General features: G+C 45.0%; 1 protein-coding gene across 2 annotated transcripts; it reads right to left on the minus strand.

The window, feature by feature from the left end:
• Positions 1-921: 921 nt before the first annotated feature.
• Positions 922-17,463, minus strand: LOC133464743 (proline-rich membrane anchor 1-like). 2 transcript variants are annotated; one of them, XM_061746900.1, is made up of 4 exons: positions 17,206-17,463; positions 13,396-13,525; positions 2,329-2,449; positions 922-1,367 (listed from the first exon to the last, which is right to left on the minus strand). In XM_061746900.1, the coding sequence occupies exons 1-4, from the start codon at positions 17,245-17,247 to the stop codon at positions 1,277-1,279; spliced, it is 384 nt and encodes a 127-aa protein (XP_061602884.1). In that variant the 5' UTR covers positions 17,248-17,463; the 3' UTR covers positions 922-1,276. The 2 variants fall into 2 exon arrangements, with proteins under 2 accessions (XP_061602884.1, XP_061602885.1); XM_061746901.1 differs by lacking the exon at positions 17,206-17,463 and adding an exon at positions 16,895-16,951.
• Between the last annotated feature and the right edge of the window lie 2,450 nt (positions 17,464-19,913).

Consider the following 19,913-nt stretch of genomic DNA (forward strand, 5'->3'; position numbering starts at 1 on the left):
GAACCAGTGGTCCATGGACATTAATATTTGGTACAGTTACCCCAAGAACCAGTGGTCCACGGACATTAATATTTGGTACAGTTACCAAGAACCAGTGGTCCATGGACATTAATATTTGGTACAGTTTCCAAGAACCAGTGGTCCATGGACATTAATATTTGGCCCCGAATCGAGTTTCCGGATATTTATATGTACTTAATTTCTACGCCGGGGAAATACACGAAGCAAAGCTTGAAGATACAAAAGTCTTGACGCTTGGTTCGACTTCAAGGCAGGATTTGTTGTAGAAATTAAAGTGATGAGGACACCGAACTTTATGATTTGACCGTTTAACGGTAGCTACCCAAAAATCCAACATTACCTGATACAAAATGGGAACCACAAATCCACGTTTCGGTGTCTGGAATCCAGTTGTTTCTGTGAATTGCAGCGATCCATTTGTCTCTCTTTAGTTTATTTTTCGTCAGTCTGTAAAACGATAACTCAGATTTCTTGCTAAATCTATGAGTACAGTCGATCGCAAACAGCTCTTTCCCATTTTAGATGTTTTCCAGTTGATGAAACTGAAAGTTTACGCTGACACTCAGTCTTTCTGACACTCAGTCTTTCTGACACTCAGTGGGCGAAATCTGCTGTGAAGTCGCATCCGTGACGTCATGCGCATTCCCTCTATTCTGACGATCAAAACTCTTCCGTCACTCAGATAGAAATCTGTAAAACTCTTTTTGTTAAATCTTAAATGCAACACCAGCTCCAAAAACGCCGGGGCACTTTGTGAAATGTGAATAAAAACAGTTCAACGATTTCCAAATCTCAAAAACACACATTTTTACTGACAGAAGAAGAAAGAAAACACATTCACAGTCGAAAATAAGATATTTTACCATTTAATGAAAGGTTTTAGCCATTTTGAGTTTGTCAACGCATGTCAAACAACTTGGGATGTTGGAAACAATCGGCTGGAAAAGTGACACAAGGGTATTAAAAGACCAACTCAAAAGAGTTCTCAGAAGTAAAGATGGATAAAGGTTCATCTGAAAAAGAATCTATCTTGAGGATTTTTGTGAAACAATTTCAGTGTAATGTTACTCAGTGGTAAATTGAGACATCTTTAGAACATCTCAACATCTGCAGGTAAGTGACATCTGAGATAATCCCTGTACGCACGGTGCAAGACTAAACATCCGTACTGGATGCCCTGTTCCCTCTCAGCCACAGCTGATGCCGATCATGTATGACCTCAGATATGTTGAACCTGTTTCATGCTTCACACTTCTCAGAACTGGACTCGGTCATTGGTGCTGGTGAGGGTGTTGCTGGTGCTCGCTCCCGCGTTCATCCCATCTTCTTCTTTCTTGCTCTGTTTTCTGCCAGGACAAACATAAACTACAAATTAAAGACGAGAAGAGCAGAATCACAAACGACCCACCCTATTTCCCCAACCACAGAGGTCCTGAGATAACCGTACGTCAGCAGATCAACCATGTGCCGGCTGGAATCTTTTAAATTCATTTTTAAATCCTTTCGTGGCCTTTTTTGCCTTTTTCCCGATGTGACTGTGGTCCGCAGTGTGAAATTATGTTACAACTTCAGCCTATATCCACCCCATATTGGATAATGATGTCATAATTTTAGATGATAAACATACAGAATGAACCAACGTCACGCGGAGACTCATGAAACAGGAAGTCCAGACTAGCTCAATAGTAACAGTGAGATGAAGACGTGTAGCTGCACCGAGAAACGAGCGAGAAACCTTCAAGCTCAAAGCCTCCCAGAAAGCTACATTTACTGTTACCATGGCAACTTAATACGTAGGCTGAAACGCCATTTTCAGATTTTGTCACTTGTCAAGATGTGATGGGTCGTCAATGAAATCTAACTCTCGGATCTCTGATCAGATGCTTTTAACTCAATTTTCAAATTCAATCTTAAATAAACTCTGAAATCTGCCACCATGATCCCTGCCCCAAGGTTTTGGGCCCTGTTTTTTTAAACATGCAAAGCACTTTGTGCTTTATAAATAAAGTCTGATTGATTGATTGATTGATTGATTGATTGTGTGTGTAGATTGCATGTTCTCCTTATACCTGCTTACGCTCTTCTCCAGAGGAAGATTAACAGAGGCATTAGAGAGGCTGTAATGAGCTTGTTCATATAGCTCAGTTCAGTCTCACAGTGATGCAGTGTCCTCTGTCATCTACTGCCCTTCGTGAACTTTAGGGAGAAACATTTAAGAACCATCTCAGACAAAACTGGACATGTTCACAGACCCTGAGGAAGAACCTGAGGTAGGGTTGGGAGTTGTTTCAGTGTCAGACGGCTCACCTGCTCAGAACTTTAAAACAGACAACGAAGACCGCCACTAAGACGATCAATGACGCAGGAATGACAATCATCAGGACTGGCAGGAGCTCAAGCTTCACATCTGGAGCAGCAGACGGCCGCACTAGTGATGATGATGAAGAGGAGGAGTGAAGGATGAAGAGAAAGAAGAATCAGGATTAAAAACCCCTGAGGAAACAGCTCAGAGAAATTTGCTGCTCTGATCTTCTTCATGAAGGTAATTAAACTGTCAGATTATCAAAATAAAAGCCTCCGGCAGCTGTCAGTCACAGTCTGTGACCACCCACATCTAGAAGTTAAACGTGCCTGAGGTCAGAGGTGATGGTAAACTGCCTACTGAGATTCTGGAATAGACCAGAAGTTGGTGTTTGTGTCGTCAGGGGTTCACGTCAACTTCCTGCTCCAGAGATTCAGAAACTGAATGCGTCTAGGTGAGTCAGCAACACAGCTGTCAGTTCACCAAAAACTGGATAGAAGGACTGGACTTGGAGCCCAGCTAGGGGAGCCCTGGTGGACGCCAGACATCTGTTTGGAACACACCAACTTTATGGTTGCCTTTGCTGAGCTCATTCAATTCAATGAATTTCGCAGGCCAGCACGCAGCTCCCGAAGCTCCGGCCTGCAAACATGCACTAAAGAAAAAAAAGGGGGCCAGCACAAGAAACTACAGGAACGATGGACAAAAATGATGGCTAGCAGCATATCTACCACAAGGCTATATTTGAGACTAACTATTATAGTCTTGTTCTATAGCTGCAACTATGACTACTGACTCTAACACAGTAGAGTTTACACTACCTAGAGATTTACCAACACCAGCTAGAGGTTTACTAAACAGAAAGGTTTTAAGTTTAGTTTTAAAGGTGGAGGTGGTGTCAGCCTCCTTAACCCAGATTGGAAGTTGGTTCCATAGTAATGGTGCCTGATAGCAGAACGCCCGCCCTCCAAATCTACATTTGGATACTCTAGGTACTACGAGTAAACCTGCACTCCGAGAACGGAGAGCTCTGCCAGGAACATAAGGCACTATCAGGTCTTGCAAATAATGCGGAGCTAAGCCATTTTGGGCTTTATACGCAAGTAATACAATTTTTAATTGGATTCTGAATTTTGCAGGTAGCCAATGGAGCGACGCTAACACTGGAGAGACGTGGTCTCTCCTGCTGATTCCTGTCAGTATTCGTGCTGCTGCATTCTGGATCAGCTGGAGCCTATTCAGCAAATTACTTGGACATCCTGCTAATAACACGTTACAGTAATCTAGTCTAGAAGATACAAAAGCATGAACTAGTTTTTCTGCATCACTCTGCGAGAGGATTTTCCTAATCTTCGCAATATTACGGAGATGGAAAAATGTTATTTTACAAACCTGATTAACATATGGTTTAAATGACAAATCCTGATCGAAAACAACACCAAGGTTTCTCACAGTTGCACTGGAAGCCATCGCAACACCCTCTAATCCCTTCGTAAGATGCTCTGGACGTAGAAAGATAACCTCTGTTTTATCTGAATTTAGAAGCAAGAAATTTCCGGACATCCAGTCCTTGATGTCCCTAAGACATGCCTGAAGTTTAACTAACGGTTCTGTTTCATCCGGCTTCATAGACAAATAGAGCTGCGTATCATCAGCATAGCAATGAAAGTGTATGCCGTGATTCTGGATTATACTTCCCAATGGCTGCATGTATAAACTGAACAAGATTGGCCCTAGCACTGAACCCTGCGGAACACCATAACAGACCCTTGACTGTTCTGAAGAAACCTCATGTACATGAACAAACTGGAACCTGTCAGATAGATATGATTTAAACCAACGTAGAGCTGTCCCTTTAATTCCAACAACATGCTCTAACCTGTGCAGTAAAATGCTGATCTACAGTGTCAAAAGCAGCACTGAGGTCCAGTAGAACCAGTATGGACACTAATCCCTTAGCTGAGGTCCAGTAGAACCAGTATGGACACTAATTCCTTATCTGAGGTCCAGTAGAACCAATATGGACACTAATCCCTTATCTGAGGGCATAAGAAGCTCATTCGTGACTCAAACCAGTGCTGTCTCTGTGCTATGATGCATTCTGAACCCTGACTGAAAGACTTCAAACAGATCATTCCTATACAAATAGTCACATAACTGGCTTGAAACTACCTTTTCATTATTCAATGGCAACGATCTTAAGACATTTGATCAGCTAAAAGATGACTTTGGTCTTCCCAGGACAGATTTCTTTAGATATTTGCAGCTAAGAACTTTCCTGACAACACACAAGGAGTGGGGCAAACTCGTAAAACCTACCCCCATAGAAGAGTTCCTGATGGAAATACAAATGGGAAACAGAGACCAGAAAATAATTAGTAAATGATATCACATATTCTTATCTATGAATTTACATAACTCCCTACAGACTAAGCAGAGATGGGAGGCAGAAACGAAGATGGTCATATCACAGGACACCTGGAAGGAGGTGTGCACTGAGGCACACCTGGTCACAAATTCAAATACATGGAGGGAATTTAAATGGAAAATAATCACTAGATTCTTCAGAACGCCAGAAATAGTATCCAAAATGGGCCCGACACATCCCAGCTCGTGCTGGAGGAATTGTGGGACACACATTGCAAATCACACCCATATAGTCTGGCTATGTCCTAAGTTAAGTGTATTCTGGAGAGAGGTATTTGATGCCCTCAAAGAGGTTTTTCTACAGGATATCCCACAAGACCCCACAGTGGCACTGCTGGGAGTAATACCCAAAAGCCTGGACGGGAGGGCCAAGAAATACCTTTTAAGTATATTATTTACTGCAGCCTTGAAGTGCATAACAATAACTAATAAAATAGAATAAAATGAACAGGGCATGTCTCGTTATGTACAAAAAATATATAAATATACGAATGTCAAAAAAATTTACAATAGAGTGACTGTAGTGGTATAAATAAGAATATAAAGTATAAAGTGTCAGTGTAAAGTGTCAACAGTGGATGTAAACAGTCTAACAGGAGTATAGAGTAATCCGGTTGGGGGGGGGGGGGGGGGGGGGCTGTGGATGTGGGGGATGGAGTTAAGCAGCTGGAATTAAAAAGCAGGGTAGCTTTGGGGACAAAAGTAGCTCTCCTCCTCTCAGTCCTGCAGGCGACACAGCGCAGGCGCCTCCTGGAGGGGAGCCACTGGAATTCGGGATGAAGTATGTGGGAGGGGTCCTTCATGATTTTAGCTGCCTGACTGAGGGCCTGCTGGTTGAAAACCACAGACAGAGTTCTGACCGGCAGGCCGATGACTTTCGAGCACAGTGATGCTGTGCTCTGCAGTCTGTTCCTGTTCTGGATGCTGAGGGAGTGGAACCAGCAGGTCATTGAGAAGGTCATGATGCTTTCCAGGAAGGGGTAGTAGAAAGTCATCATGATGTGTGTGCTGACTCCAAAGGAGTTGAGTTTCCTGAGGAGGTACAGCCGTTGGTGACACTTCCTGAGAATCTCCTCTGTGTTGGCGGAAAATTTCAGGAGGTTGTCAAAGATGGTGCCCAGGTATTTGTATTCCACGACTGTCTCCACTGGCTTCCTGTGGATGGTGGTGGTGACTGCAGCAGCCAGATCCCTCTGTCTGCTGGAGAAGGTTACCACCATCTCTTTGGTCTTGCTGGGGTTTAGTTCCAATTTGGAGCTGTCACACCACTCCACGAACTCCTGCAGAGCGGGTCCGTGGTGTTGTGAGGGGCCTGACAGCAGCGACAGGAGAATTGTGTCGTCAGCGTACTTGACCAGATGGCGGTTGGGCTGTGTGGCTCTGCAGTCATTGGTGTAGAGGATGAAGAGCAGGGGGGAGAGCACACAGCCCTGGGGGGAGCTAGTGGAGGTGGAGCAGAGGTCAGAGAGAGAGTTTTTGACACGAACCCTCTGAGTCCTGTTAGTGAGAAAGTCCAGGATCCACAGGATTAACTGGTCATACAGGTGAAAGTGGGAGGAGAGTTTAGTGGCCAGGATGTGGGGCTGCAGGGTGTTGAATGCTGATGAGAAGTCAGCGAACAGAAGTCTGGCGGATGAGTCAGGGAGCTCCATTATTATTATTGACTTTACTATTTTTCTTTTCTTTTTAATTTATGGGTTTGTTATTATATACGTATATTTTGGAGTGAATAATTATGTTGTTGTTTTCTCTTGTTTTATTTGCTTAATACTTAAGTATAATGTGTACAGATATTGTATGCAGCTGAAAAAGGGAAAAAGAAAGAAGAAAATGTATGTGGTGTATTGTTGTTGAAAACTAAATAAAAATTAAGTTCCAAAAAAAAAGAAACTACCTTTTCCAGAATTTTAGATACAAATGGAAGGTTGGAAATTGGTCTATAATTAGCTAAGGTGTCTGGGTCAAGAGAAGGTTTTTTAAGTAAAGATTTAATTACTGCAACTTTGAAAGCCTGTGGTACATATCCTAAGTTTAGGGATAGGTTGATTTGGTCCAGTATTGTCGCACCAATAAGAGAAAAAACATTTTTGAATAGTGGAGTCGGGATGGGGTCTGACATACATGTGGTTGACTTAGCTCTATTGACAAGTGAGGTCAGCTCAGGGAGGTCTACAGGATCAAAACAGTCTAGAGACAAATCAGAGCCTAGGGAAGTCGCTAAAGCTGAAGAAACGCCCACAACCGGCTGGTTGATTTCTTCTCTAATTCTCATGATTTTACTGTTAAAGAAGTTCATAAAGTCTTCACTACTGAGAGCTGCAGGAATGCACGGCTCAGGACAGTTGTGACTCTTTGTCAGCCTGGCTACAGTGCTGAACAGAAAATGTGGGTTAGTTTTGTTATCCTCTATCAACGTTGAATAATAAGCTGTTCTGGCTTTGCGAATGGCTTTTTTATATACTATTAGAATATCTTTCCATTCACGATAAGAGTCTACAGACTTACAAGAGTACCACTTCCTTTCCATTTTACACACGTTTTGTTTCAAAATGCGGATATCTGAATTATACCAGGGAGTTAAGCTCCTGTGGTTAGAAATCCTCCTTTTCAAAGGAGCAACTTCATCTAAAGCTAAATGCAACAAATCAGGAGTGTTACTAGCAAGGAAATCAACATCTGCAGAGGTAGAAGCCAGGTCACTGACCTCGACTACTTCACTATTTTCCACTGTCGTAAGATGAGCAATGGCCTCCCTAAATTTAGCGATAGCTTCATCAGACAAACATCTGCTGAAATAATACCTCCTATTTTGCACTTCAACATCGACAATATTAAATTCAAACGTTATTAAATAATGGTCGGATAAAAGGGAGTTTACAGGTGACACCAACAGATCATCAGTTTCAACACCGTAGGTGAGAAAAAGATCCAGCGTATGATTAAAACAGTGCGTCGGTTTGTCCACTTTTTGTGAGATACCCATTGATTCTAGAAGAGAATTGAAAGCTAATTTAAGATTATCGCTTTCAACATCCATATGAATATTAAACTCACCCACTATGATGAATTTATCTGTACTGATCAATATTCCAGATAGGAAATCTGAAAATTCAGACAGAAACTCTAGATAAGCACCAGCAGGGGGCCGGTACACTACCACTAACAAAACTGGCTTCTCTGATTTCCAGCTCGGGTATTTCAGACTAAGCGTGAGGCTTTCAAATGTATTATAATTGCACTTGGGTTCAGTTTTTGTTTGGAGAGTGGAGTTATAAATTGCTGCGACTCCTCCGCCTCGGCCCGTGCTTCTAGGAGTATGAATTCAATTCAATTCAATTCAATTTTATTTATATAGCGTCTAATACAACAGAGTTGTCTCTAGACGCTTTACAGAGACCCATACCCAGAACATGACCCCCGAGCAGTTATTACATAAACAATGGCAGGTAAAAACTCCCCTGGTGGGAGAAAAACCTTAAGCCAAACAGTGGCAAGGAAAAACTCCCCTTTAGGAGGGAAGAAACCTTGAGCAGGACCAGGCTCATCAGGGGGGACCCTCCTGCCGAGGGCCAGACTGGTGGGTCAGGGACGGCAACAGCACAGCAGGCAGGTGGAAGCAGCAACGGGATGACCGGGGGTGGGGACCGCAGGCCAGCACGCAGCTCCCGAAGCTCCGGCCCAATCAGCAAGTCCCAGGTTGGGGTGCAGGGTCAGGAAAAGACTTGTGCTCCGTAATGCAAGCTACAGCCACCCACGACCACCTGCAGGACAAAAGAGAGAAAAGGGAGGAGAAGGGGGGGCCAGCAACGGGATGACCAGGGGTGGGGACCGCAGGCCAGCACGCAGCTCCCGAAGCTCCGGCCCAATCAGCAAGTCCCAGGTTGGGGTGCAGGGTTGGGGAAAGACTTCTGCTCCGTAATGCAAGCTACAAGCCACCCACGACCACCTGCAGGTTCCGGTGTCCGGCAAAGGATGCTGCAACATGGACAAAAGAGAGAAAAGGGAGGAGAAGGGGGGGCCAGCACAAGAAACTACAGGAGCGACTCTGACACACTAAAGTTTACACTACCTAGAGATTTACCAACACCAGCTAGAGGTTTACTAAACACTAACTATAGGCTTTACTAAACAGAAATGTTTTAAGTTTAGTTTTAAAGGTGGAGGTGGTGTCAGCCTCCTTAACCCAGATTGGAAGTTGGTTCCATAGTAGTGGTGCCTGATAGCAGAACGCCCGCCCTCCAAATCTACATTTAGATACTCTAGGAACTACGAGTAAACCTGCACTCTGAGAACGGAGAGCTCTGACAGGAACATAAGGCACTATCAGGTCTTGCAAATAATGGGGAGCTAAGCCGTTTTGGGCTTTATACGCAAGTAATAAAATTTTAAATTGGATTCTGAATTTTATGGGTAACCAATGGAGCGACGCTAACACTGGAGAGACGTGGTCTCTCCTGCTGATTCCTGTCAGCACTCGTGCTGCTGCATTCTGGATCAGCTGGAGCCTATTCAGCAAATTACTTGGACATCCTGCTAACAACACATTACAGTAATCTAGTCTAGAAGATACAAACGCATGAACTAGTTTTTCTGCATCACTCTGCGAGAGGATTTTCCTAATCTTTGCAATATTACGGAGATGGAAAAAGGCTATTTTACAAACCTGATTGACATATGGTTTAAACGACAAATCCTGATCGAAAATAACACCAAGGTTTCTCACAGTTGCACTGGAAGCCATCGCAACACCATCTAATCCCTTCCTAAGATGCTCTGGACCAAGAATGATAACCTCTGTTTTATCTGAATTTAGAAGCAAGAAATTTCTGGACATCCAGTCCTTGATGTCCCTAAGACATGCCTGAAGTTTAACTAACGGTTCTGTTTCATCCGGCTTCATAGACAAGTAGAGCTGCGTATCATCAGCATATCAATGAAAGTGTATGCCGTGATTCTGGATTATACTTCCCAATGGCTGCATGTATAAACTGAACAAGATTGGCCCTAGCACTGAACCCTGCGGAACACCATAACAGACCCTTGACTGTTCTGAAGAAACCTCATGTACATGAACAAACTGGAACCTGTCAGATAGATATGATTTAAACCAACATAGAGCTGTCCCTTTAATCCCAACAACATGCTCTAACCTGTGCAGTAAAATGCCATGATGATTGATGATTAAAGTAGCCGGGCGGAGTCAATTCATTCAAACTAACATACTTTTCCTCCTGTAGCCATGTTTCTGTTTAACAGAAAACATCACTCCTGCTCTCTGTTATTATATTGTTTACTAACAGAGACTTGGAAATAACGATCGTATATTTAGTAGTCTGCATCTAATTTTTCGGTCTCTTATTGGTACCAAATGCGCATTGGTTTTAATTTTTACAAGGTTATTTTGGTTAACGCCTCTATAATGCCGCACCTGGTGAACTTTTGGAGGGCGGGGAACTGCAACCACTTCTATTTTGATAGGCACCTGGTTAGAGTCGCCAATTACATAATGCAATCCTACAGTTTTAGAGTCGCCAATTACATAATGCAATCCTACAGTTTTATCGGCAAGCATTGGTCCTCGAGAAGCAGCAGAGAAGTGTGTTAGACTGCAGCTCTGCATCCTGGCCTGGACCCTGCATTGTCAGGGGGAGTGTCTAATAAAACTGTGCAAATTACTAGAGACAAGAGCTGCACCATGAATGCCGTCTCTTCTAATCAGACCAGGCTTTCCCCAAAACGTCTTCCCATTGTCAATAAAGGCCACGTCGTTTTCTGAACACCACCGAGACAACCAACGGCGGAGCGATAACATGCGGCTAAACATCTCATTGCTGGTCAGATTGGGGAGGGGACCAGAGAAACCTACGGAGTTCGAAAGGGTTTTGGCGTAGTTACACACTAGGGGTGTAACAATATATCGTGCCACAAAATTTCGCGATACAAAAACTTCCCAATACGTGTCGTGGAGGTGACAAACTGTATCGTGATATTGGGTTATTAATATTAATCTATTGTGTTGACTAGAAACGCGCATCTGACCGCGACCGCGCCTCGACCCGCGGACCAAAATCTTACTCCGCTCAGAAGTAACTAGTCCCATTTTGCGGTCCCGTTTTGAGGTCTGAACCTTTACTTATGTAAGTCTGGTGTAGAGTTAAGCCTTACCTTATTAAATTAAACCTTTTTTGGGTCGTGAGTAGGATAAACGCGGGACAACTTCTGCGTGAGTTCCAGTGTACTTCAATGTCCGCTCAACAGCGTAGGATTTTAGATCATCAACACAGCACCTAGTGCTGTATCACTCCGCCCAATCTAAAACATACTAACAACTACAGATTAACTGACTAGTGTAATTATAGTCCCTGATTAACAGAATATAAAGAATATATTTATAAAATAATGAACCCTGAATTACCAAACTAACCTTCTTAACAAAAATAAATCTCCTCTTACACTTAAAAGGTGAGCATGAATCAATCTTTTTTATGATGTAAAATTGTATGTATTTATTTACTTTTATTTATTTATTTAATTGTAGTTGTTACATTTCTGGAAAAGAAAAAAGTCGAATCATACATGAGAGAAACTATTCAGTTTGTGGCAAAATATTTTTACTTGTATGAAACTGAAGATGCATAATGCAAACCTGACATTTACTTTTGGTTCAGTTTGTGGAAAATGGTTGGCCTGGCTTTCTCTTTAAAACTTAAACATTTATAAAGCATTACAAACTGTAACAATAGGGCAAACGCACAGCACTGTTTTGTATTTTGTGTCTTTCAAATAAAAGACATCTTTTTCCAGTCATATGTTCCTCATTCAAGGTTGTTAAAAAAGTAATGCTATAATATCGTATCGTATTGTTATCGTGACCTCAATATCGTGTATCGTACCGTATCGTGAGATTAGTGTATCGTTACACCCCTATTACACACCAAGACAATATTCATTTTAGTGACTTCCGACTGGCGAAGACGGGAGTCATTAGCTCCGACATTTATGATAACTTTACCAAATTTACGATTACTCTTTGCCAGCAGCTTACAATTTGCTTAAATGTCGCCCGCTCTGGCCCCTGGGATGCACCTAACTATGGTCGCTGGAGTCGGCCTCACATGCCTGACTATGGAGTCGCCAATCACCAGGGTCGGCTTCTCAACGAGTGTATCGCTGAGTGGGGAAAATCGGTTAGACACATGAAGCGAGTGGTGGTGTTCCGTGTGCCCTTAAGGACTACGCTTCCTCCGAACCGTCACCCAAGTTGGGTGGAACCGGACCTCTAACTGACTGAATCTCGCCTCCAGTCCTGCAAATAAACTACACTTCAAGCACTTACCGTCTTCGCTAAAGGAGGCAGAGGAATGGCTAAACATTTCACACACTGAGCAGCAAAGAGGTGAAACGGTGGGAGAAGGGGAGGCCATGCTAAGAGGCTAACAGAGGCTAACGGACAGAAAATGTATCGGTGATTGGTCACAATGAAAGTTACGGAAGAGAAAAATGTGCGAGTGTTGAAATAAAGACAGAAATTTACCAGATATAGTATTATTTTACCAGAAAACAATCTAAGTTTAGAAAAAAAAGTCTGGAGAGATCAGAGCCCGCAAACGCAACGGCAACAGACCCGCAACACCAGGAAGTGACGCGATCGCGTGACGTGATGCGTGGCGCATTACGTTACGCAATCAGCAAGCCAGCCTCATGCTAACCCACAATGCTAACTCATTGTGGTTCTGATCCAAATTGTGCACTTGTCTCCTTGTACTGTCAGTTATCACATAACAATAACATAATAACATAATAACAATAACAACACATATTTACAGTCTGGTACTAAAACAGTTTTGGTCTCCAAAGTTAGATTGAAGATGTCCTCTGTAGCGCAGTGAGCTCGCGTCATCGTTGTTGGTGTGCGACAGTGTCATGAAGTGATAAATATTCGTCACAGCAGGGATAGAAATCTAAAGTTACTTTGGGGTTTTCTTGACAGGAGTGATGACGATGACAGCTAACGATCCCTAACAAGAAGCAGAAATCCCTTAAAATGAACTTGAAGCTGATGTTGTGTTTCCATGTCGGGGAACAGGTTCAGACTTGTTTGTGCTTATGCAGCGAACGGCGGTTCAGAATACCCAGCATTCCTGGAGTCCTTGGTAGGGTGGTGCGAGCTCTCCTAAAGAGGACTCTGCTGTGGTGGAGGGAGACGTGGGTAACGACAGTGCTGGGGGTGTGGTTAACGACAGTGTTACCTGGAAGGGTGTGACCGGGAGGAACAGCCTCTCCAATCTGAACCCAAGTGGTGTTCTGCTGTTGGACTTGTTCACGTTTGAGCAGGAGGGTGTCCACAAGGGGAGACCCAGATCGTGAGGGTGTCCACAAGTGGAGACCTCACAACACACAAAGGCAACCATAAACGTGGTGACATCAGAAATAGCCGCTGTGCTTAGCTGACGCTCGGTCACCACTAGCTTCCTGCTCTCAGCTGAGCTTTGTCCCCAGAAGCTTTCAGACCAACCCACAACCGGTCACGGTGGTCTGTGAGTAAAAGGAACCGCAGGTCTTGATCCGGACCCTGGTGGTCGGTAGAAGAACTGCAGGTTTGTTATGTCATTTTTCAAAACTGGAAGTTGTTTATTGGTGTTTACCTGAGAACGTCATCTCTCTGGAAGGAGGAGGAGGTGGAGGAGGAGGAAGAGGAGGAGGTGGTAACAAGACAAAAGGACAAAACCTGCAGGCTGTTTCCATGGTAGCACATGGACACGCCTCCCTGCTGACCTGCAGACACACAGATGTAGACTGGAAACCACACAGCAGGACAATCCCTGTCTGATTATTCCCATAATGCAAAGCTGTTCACCATAACCCTGAAAACGATGGAAAGACGCTTTGATGGAGGTGAAAATCAGAGAAACACCAGCAGCTACACTCGACAGTCACAACTGTTGCTCCATTAATCAATAACAGTTTCATAACAGTAATGAGTAGTGACGCGCCCCCAGTTGAGTTAGGATCATGGCACCAGCCGGGTCAGGATGATTGCAACAAATTTTTTTCATCCGCTTATCCGTTACCGGGTCATGGGGACAGCAGTCTAAGCAGAGATGTCCAGACTTCCTTCACCCCAGACACTAACTACAGCTCTTCCGAGGGGAGTCCGAGACGTTCCCAGGCCAGCCGAGAGACATAGTCTCTCCAGCGTGTCCTGGGTCTTCCCGGGGTCTCCTCCCGGAGGGACATGCCTGGAACACTTCCCTAGGGAGGCGTCCAGGAGGCATCCGATAGAGATGCCCAAGCCACCTCAGCTGACTCCTCTCAATGTGAAGGAGCAGCGGCTCGACTCCGAGTTCCTCCCGGGTGACCGAACTCCTCACCCTATCTCTAAGGGAGCGTCCAGCCACCCTGCGGAGGAAACTCATGTCAGCCACTTGTATTTGCGATCTTGTCCTTTCAGTCACTACTCAAAGTTCATGACCATAGGAGAGGGTGGGAGCATAGATTGACCAGTAAATCGAAAGCTTCGCCTTTCGACTCAGCTCCTTCTTCACCACGATGGTCCGGTACGCCGTCTGCATAACTGTGGATGCTGCACCGATCCGTCTGTCTATCTCACGCTCCATCTTTTCCTCACTCGTGAACAAGACCCAGATATATTTAAACTCCTCCACTTGAGGCAGGACCTCTCCCCCCACTCGGAGAAGGCACGCCACTCTTTTCTGGTGGAGAACCATAGCGTCGGATTTGGAGGTGGTGATTCTCATCTCAGCCGCTTCACACTTGGCTTCAACTCCCCCCATCTGCACTAAGCAGAGATGAAATCCTGTGGTTCCCAAATCGGATCCCCTACGGCTCCTGGCTCACTGGTCACAAAAGGCAGCCCTGCTGAAGTCCAAAATGCACAGGGAAAAAGTATGACTTACTGCTGGTAAGTCAGTGCAATGCAAACCAAACTCATGCTCCGATCATACAGAGCCGGAACAGCCCCTTGAAGAGGGCCCCGTACCCCATACTCGCAGAGCATCACCCACAAAATGCCACGAGGGACACGCTCAAATGCATTCTCTAGATCCACAAAGCTCATGTGGACTAGTTGGGCAAATTTCCATGAACCCTCAAGCACCCTGTGGAGGGTACAGAACTGGTCCAGTCTTCCACGACCAGGACGAAAACTGAATTCTCCTCTCCAGTACCTTGGCGTAGACTTTCCCAGGGAAGCTGAGAAGTGTGATCCCCATAGTTGGAACACACTCTCCACTCGCCTTTTTAAAAAGAGGGACCACCACCCCGGTTTGCCACTCCAGAACGGAAACTTGAGGTATTCATGGCAGATCTCATCCTGGCCTTGCCACTGACGAGCTTACGAACCACCTTAGTGACTTCGGCTTGGGTTGATTGAAGAGTAGTCCGCAGTTACTGCTTCCTCAAAGGAAGGCATGTCAGTCAGATTGAGGAGATCCTCAAAGTATTCCTTCCACCTTACAAAAATGTCCCCAGTCGAGGTCAACAATTCCCCACCCGCACTGTAAACAGCCAGAATTTTTTTGAGGCCGACGGAAAGTCTTCTTCCATTGCCTCACCGAACTCCTCTCAGACCCAAGTTTTTTCCTCCAGTACTGCCCGAGTTGCGGCTTTCTTGGCGTCCCGGTACCCATCTACTGCGTCAGGAGTCCCATAGGCCAACATGGCCTGATAGGACTCCTTCTTTAGCCTGATAGCATCTTTACTTCCGGTATCCACCACCGGGTTTGGGGGTTGAGGCCATGACAGGCCCCCGAAACCTTTCGTCGACAACTTCGAGCTGCCGTGACAACAATGGAGGCAGAGAACATCCCTTTGGACTCAATGTTCCCATCTTCCCTCAGAATCTTTGAGAAGTTCTCTCGGAGATGAGAGTGGAAGACTTCCCTGACAGAGGGCTCGGCCAGAAGTTCCCAACAGAGTTTCAGATTGGGGAAGCCATTCCTCCCAATCACGCCTCTCCAGGTATCACTGTCATTGCCCATGTGAGCATTGAAGTCCCCCAGTAGAACAATGTAGTCCCCAATTGGAGCACTATCAACTACCCCTCCCATGGACTCCAAGAAGACCGGGTACTCTGTACTGCTGTTCAGCCCGTAGCAGTACAGACACAAACACAACACAACAGTGAGAGACCTTTCCCCCACCAGAAGGCGCAAGGTAGCGACCCTCTCGTTCACCAGGTTAAACTCCAACACATGGCGACTGAGCTGGTGGGCTATAACCAAGCCCACACCAGCTCACTGCCTCTCACCCTGGGCAACTCCAGAGTAGTGGAGGGTCCAGCCCCTTTCAAGGAGCTGGGTTCCAGAGCCCAATCTATGTGTGGAGGTGAGCACGACTATCTCTGGCCTCTACCTTTCAACCTCCTTAACAAGCTCTGGCTCCTTCCCCTCATGCGAGGTGCCATTCCATGTCCCTACTGCAAAGGTTTTGATCCAGGGGTTGGGTCGTGGAGGCACCCCGCCACGACTGCTACTGAGACAACATGGCACCAGCCTTTCATTGTCCTTCCTGCAGGTGGTGAGCCTACTTGAAGGCGGGCCCACGTCGCCGTTTCAGGGTGAGCCCTGCCGGGTCTCATGGGCAAAGACCCGGCCACCAGGCCCTCGCCTTCGAGCCCCAACCCCAGGCCTGGCTCCAGGGAGGGGCCTCAGTGACCCCAATCCAGGCGATGCCACAGCAAGAGCAAAAGTACACGCTTATGAAAAAGTAAGAAATATAAGGTAAGCAGGTGGGAGGAGTTAAATACGTTGATGACTACTGTCAGGAGGGAGTTACTGTAATATTCTGTGGTGGACAGAATTATTGATGTTACTGAGAAGTTCTTGACCAGACTCGAGTTCCTCTCCAAAGTGAGCTACAGCTTCGGAGGTCTGCCGGTGTCTTCACCCTGCTTCCTCTGCACTCTGCAGAAGATGATGCAAGCTACCACCGAGAGAAAAAACATCTGCATGATGGTTCTGCAGACACTGGAATGGACCTGGATCTCTTGAGAAAACACAACTCAGCTGATCTGAAGAGATCTGAAGAAATTGACGTGGTTTCTATTATGTACATCTGTGTTCTCTCATGTGCAGCAGGTGAGTTCACATGTGCAGGTTAGGCCAACATGAACAGGTCACTCACCTGTGGACGTTCTCTGCTCTCCATATGTTCTGCTGGGACCTGCTCAGCCTGAAGGTAAGCCTGCAGACAACATTTGGGGCTGAGACTTCTCAATATACCTGTCACTGAGGTCCAGCAGGAACAAATACAGTGTTCCCAGACATCACTGAAGTTCTGCTCATGTTTCTATGAATATTATACTGACACCATTATTCTGCATCATTGTGCTGATGTTTAACAAATCATTGTCACATATTTGAGTCTTTATGAATCATTTCTAGTCTTTTCTGATCCTTCTAATTTGTTTTCATGCGACTGAGCTGAAGTCTCACCTGGTTGAATTGACCAAGCATCATGAGGAAAACAGCCAGCATAATCCTGGAGCAGCGGTTGGACCTGGAACAGCGGTTGGTCCCGGAGGAGTGGTTGGTTCTGGAGCTGCGGTTGGTCCCAGAGCAGTGGAGCAGTGGTTGGTCCTGCAGCAGGGTTCGGTCCTGGAGCGGTGGTTGGTTCTAAAGCCGTGGTTGATCCCGTTTCAGTCCAGATTTATGAAAAGTCACAGATCCACATCAGAGCTCACAGAAAAGATCTTTGCTGCTTCACCTTTAGAAGGCTCTGCTGTTCTCCGTCTGATCGAGAGTGGAAGTTTCAGAAAAAACAGAGAGAGGGGAAACAGCTGCAGCAGGGGCGGAGCCTGCAGGGCTGGCTGGGGATTTTAAGCTCTCACGATTTAAACAATACATGAGTCTTGACTAACCTTCGACATCCCTCCATCATCTGGCATCTCTAACAGGATCCTGCAGAAAGAACCGATCAGGGTCAAAGGTCCTGACCTGTGGGTTGAGCAACTGGATCAGTCAGGATGCAAAAGTTCCTGATGGGTGATTTAAAGACCTTTAACAGAATGATTTCAGACTTAACATATATATAATATTAATATAGAATGATTTCAGATTTAATACTCATAATTAATCAGCTTATAGCTATAGATCAGTGGGCAGAGTATCGTGGGCTGCTCAACGGACCATTCGGACTGACAGAACCGTCTCCAGGGCACAGAGGGAAAACTCTTGATTCTGCCATTATTTATTTCACAATAATGAAGTTAAAAAAAGGGACCGTAATGGGCAATACTAAGTACCCTCATGATTCAACAATTTGCAGATCTACCTTCAGCAGCAATAAGTTCATATAGCGTATTTTGCAGACTATCATAAGGCAGGTCATAAGGCACATAATAAAACATATAAAGCCAAACAAAACAGTCTGGAAAGTCAAACTTTATTAAACTAATTGACAGTATTGTAACTCAGAATATTGTTCAGTTGTAACTAATACATTAAAATACATTCACATTTTAAATAATTCGTCTTCCACGAATCCACAAATAAAAAGTGGAGGAAGTAAGCGTCGTACTACATCCTGTTCTCTAATTGGTTCATCGTCACCAGGGATAGTGGACACCTGAAGTTAGTGTGAGGTTGGAACAACGTTGTATTCAAACATTTGATTATATATATATATATATATATATATATATATATATATATATATATATAAAACAACAAAAAAACTTGATTATAATACGATCATGATATAGATTTGAAAATTGGGTTTACCCTAAAACACCTAACGTTGACGTCTAATCATAGTAAGGTAACATGGCTAGATGTTGGATGATGGTTGCTTGCCAGCGCTACATAATTTTCAATTCAATTCAATTAAATTTTATTTATATAGCGTCTAATACAACAAAAGTTGTCTCTAGACGCTTTCCAGAGACCCATACCCAGAACATGACCCCCGAGCAGTTATTACATAAACAATGGCAGGTACAAACTCCCCTAGTGGTAGAAAAACCTTAAGCCAAACAGTGGCAAGGAAAAACTCCCCTTTAGGAGGGAAGAAACCTGGACCTGGACCTGGATCATAAGGGGGGACCCTCCTGCCGAGGGCCAGACTGGGGGAGTCAGGGACATCAGCAGCACAGCAGGCAGGTGGAAGCAGCAGCGGGATGACCGGGGGTGGGGACCGCAGGCCAGCATGCAGCCCCCGAAGCTCCGGCCCAATCATCAAGTCCCAGGTTGGGGTGCAGGGTCTGGGAAAGGTTGAAAAGGGGCAGGGCCAGGGAGAGGAGTCTTGAGGGACGAATCTTCTCCCCCGCCCAAAAGGGGCCGTTACCCTGCCCCCCTCACTCCCACACTGCAGGTGTTTTACATTCAGAGATGCTCTTCGCCACTGGCAGAGGATGCTGCAACATGGACAAAAGAGAAAGAGGGGCCAGCACAAGAAACTACAGGAGCGACTCTAATACACTAGAGTTTACACTACCTAGAGATTTACCAACACCAGTTAGAGGTTTACTAAACACTAACTATAGGCTTTACTAAACAGAAATGTTTTAAGTTTAGTTTTAAAGGTGGAGGTGGTGTCAGCCTCCTTAACCCAGATTGGAAGTTGGTTCCATAGTAGTGGTGCCTGATAGCAGAACGCCCGCCCTCCAAATCTACATTTAGATACTTAGAAGCAAGAAATTTCTGGACATCCAGTCCTTGATGTCGTTCAGACATGCCTGAAGTTTAACTAACTGTTCTGTTTCAACCGGCTTCATAGACAAATAGAGCTGCGTATCATCAGCATATCAATGAAAGTGTATGCCGTGATTCTGGATTATACTTCCCAACGGCTGCATGTATAAACAGAACAAGATTGGCCCTAGCACTGAACCCTGCGGAACACCATAACAGACCCTTGACTGTTCTGAAGAAACCTCATGTACATGAACAAACTGGAACCTGTCAGATAGATATGATTTAAACCAACGTAGAGCTGTCCCTTTAATCCCAACAACATGCTCTAACCTGTGCAGTAAAATGCCATGATCTATAGTGTCAAAAGCAGTTAGTTATCTAATTTTGTATAACGTTGCAACCCGTATCCAACCAAGGACCGACTTCAGGCAGTCAGCAGAACGGTCCGACAATCAACAAAGTGGAGCGGCTTCGTCAGTTTCGTGTTGACAGATTTTTGAGCGCAGTGT

The sequence above is a fragment of the Cololabis saira genome, chromosome 18 (assembly GCF_033807715.1).
Source record: "Cololabis saira isolate AMF1-May2022 chromosome 18, fColSai1.1, whole genome shotgun sequence".
NCBI classification, from domain to species: Eukaryota; Metazoa; Chordata; class Actinopteri; order Beloniformes; family Belonidae; genus Cololabis; species Cololabis saira.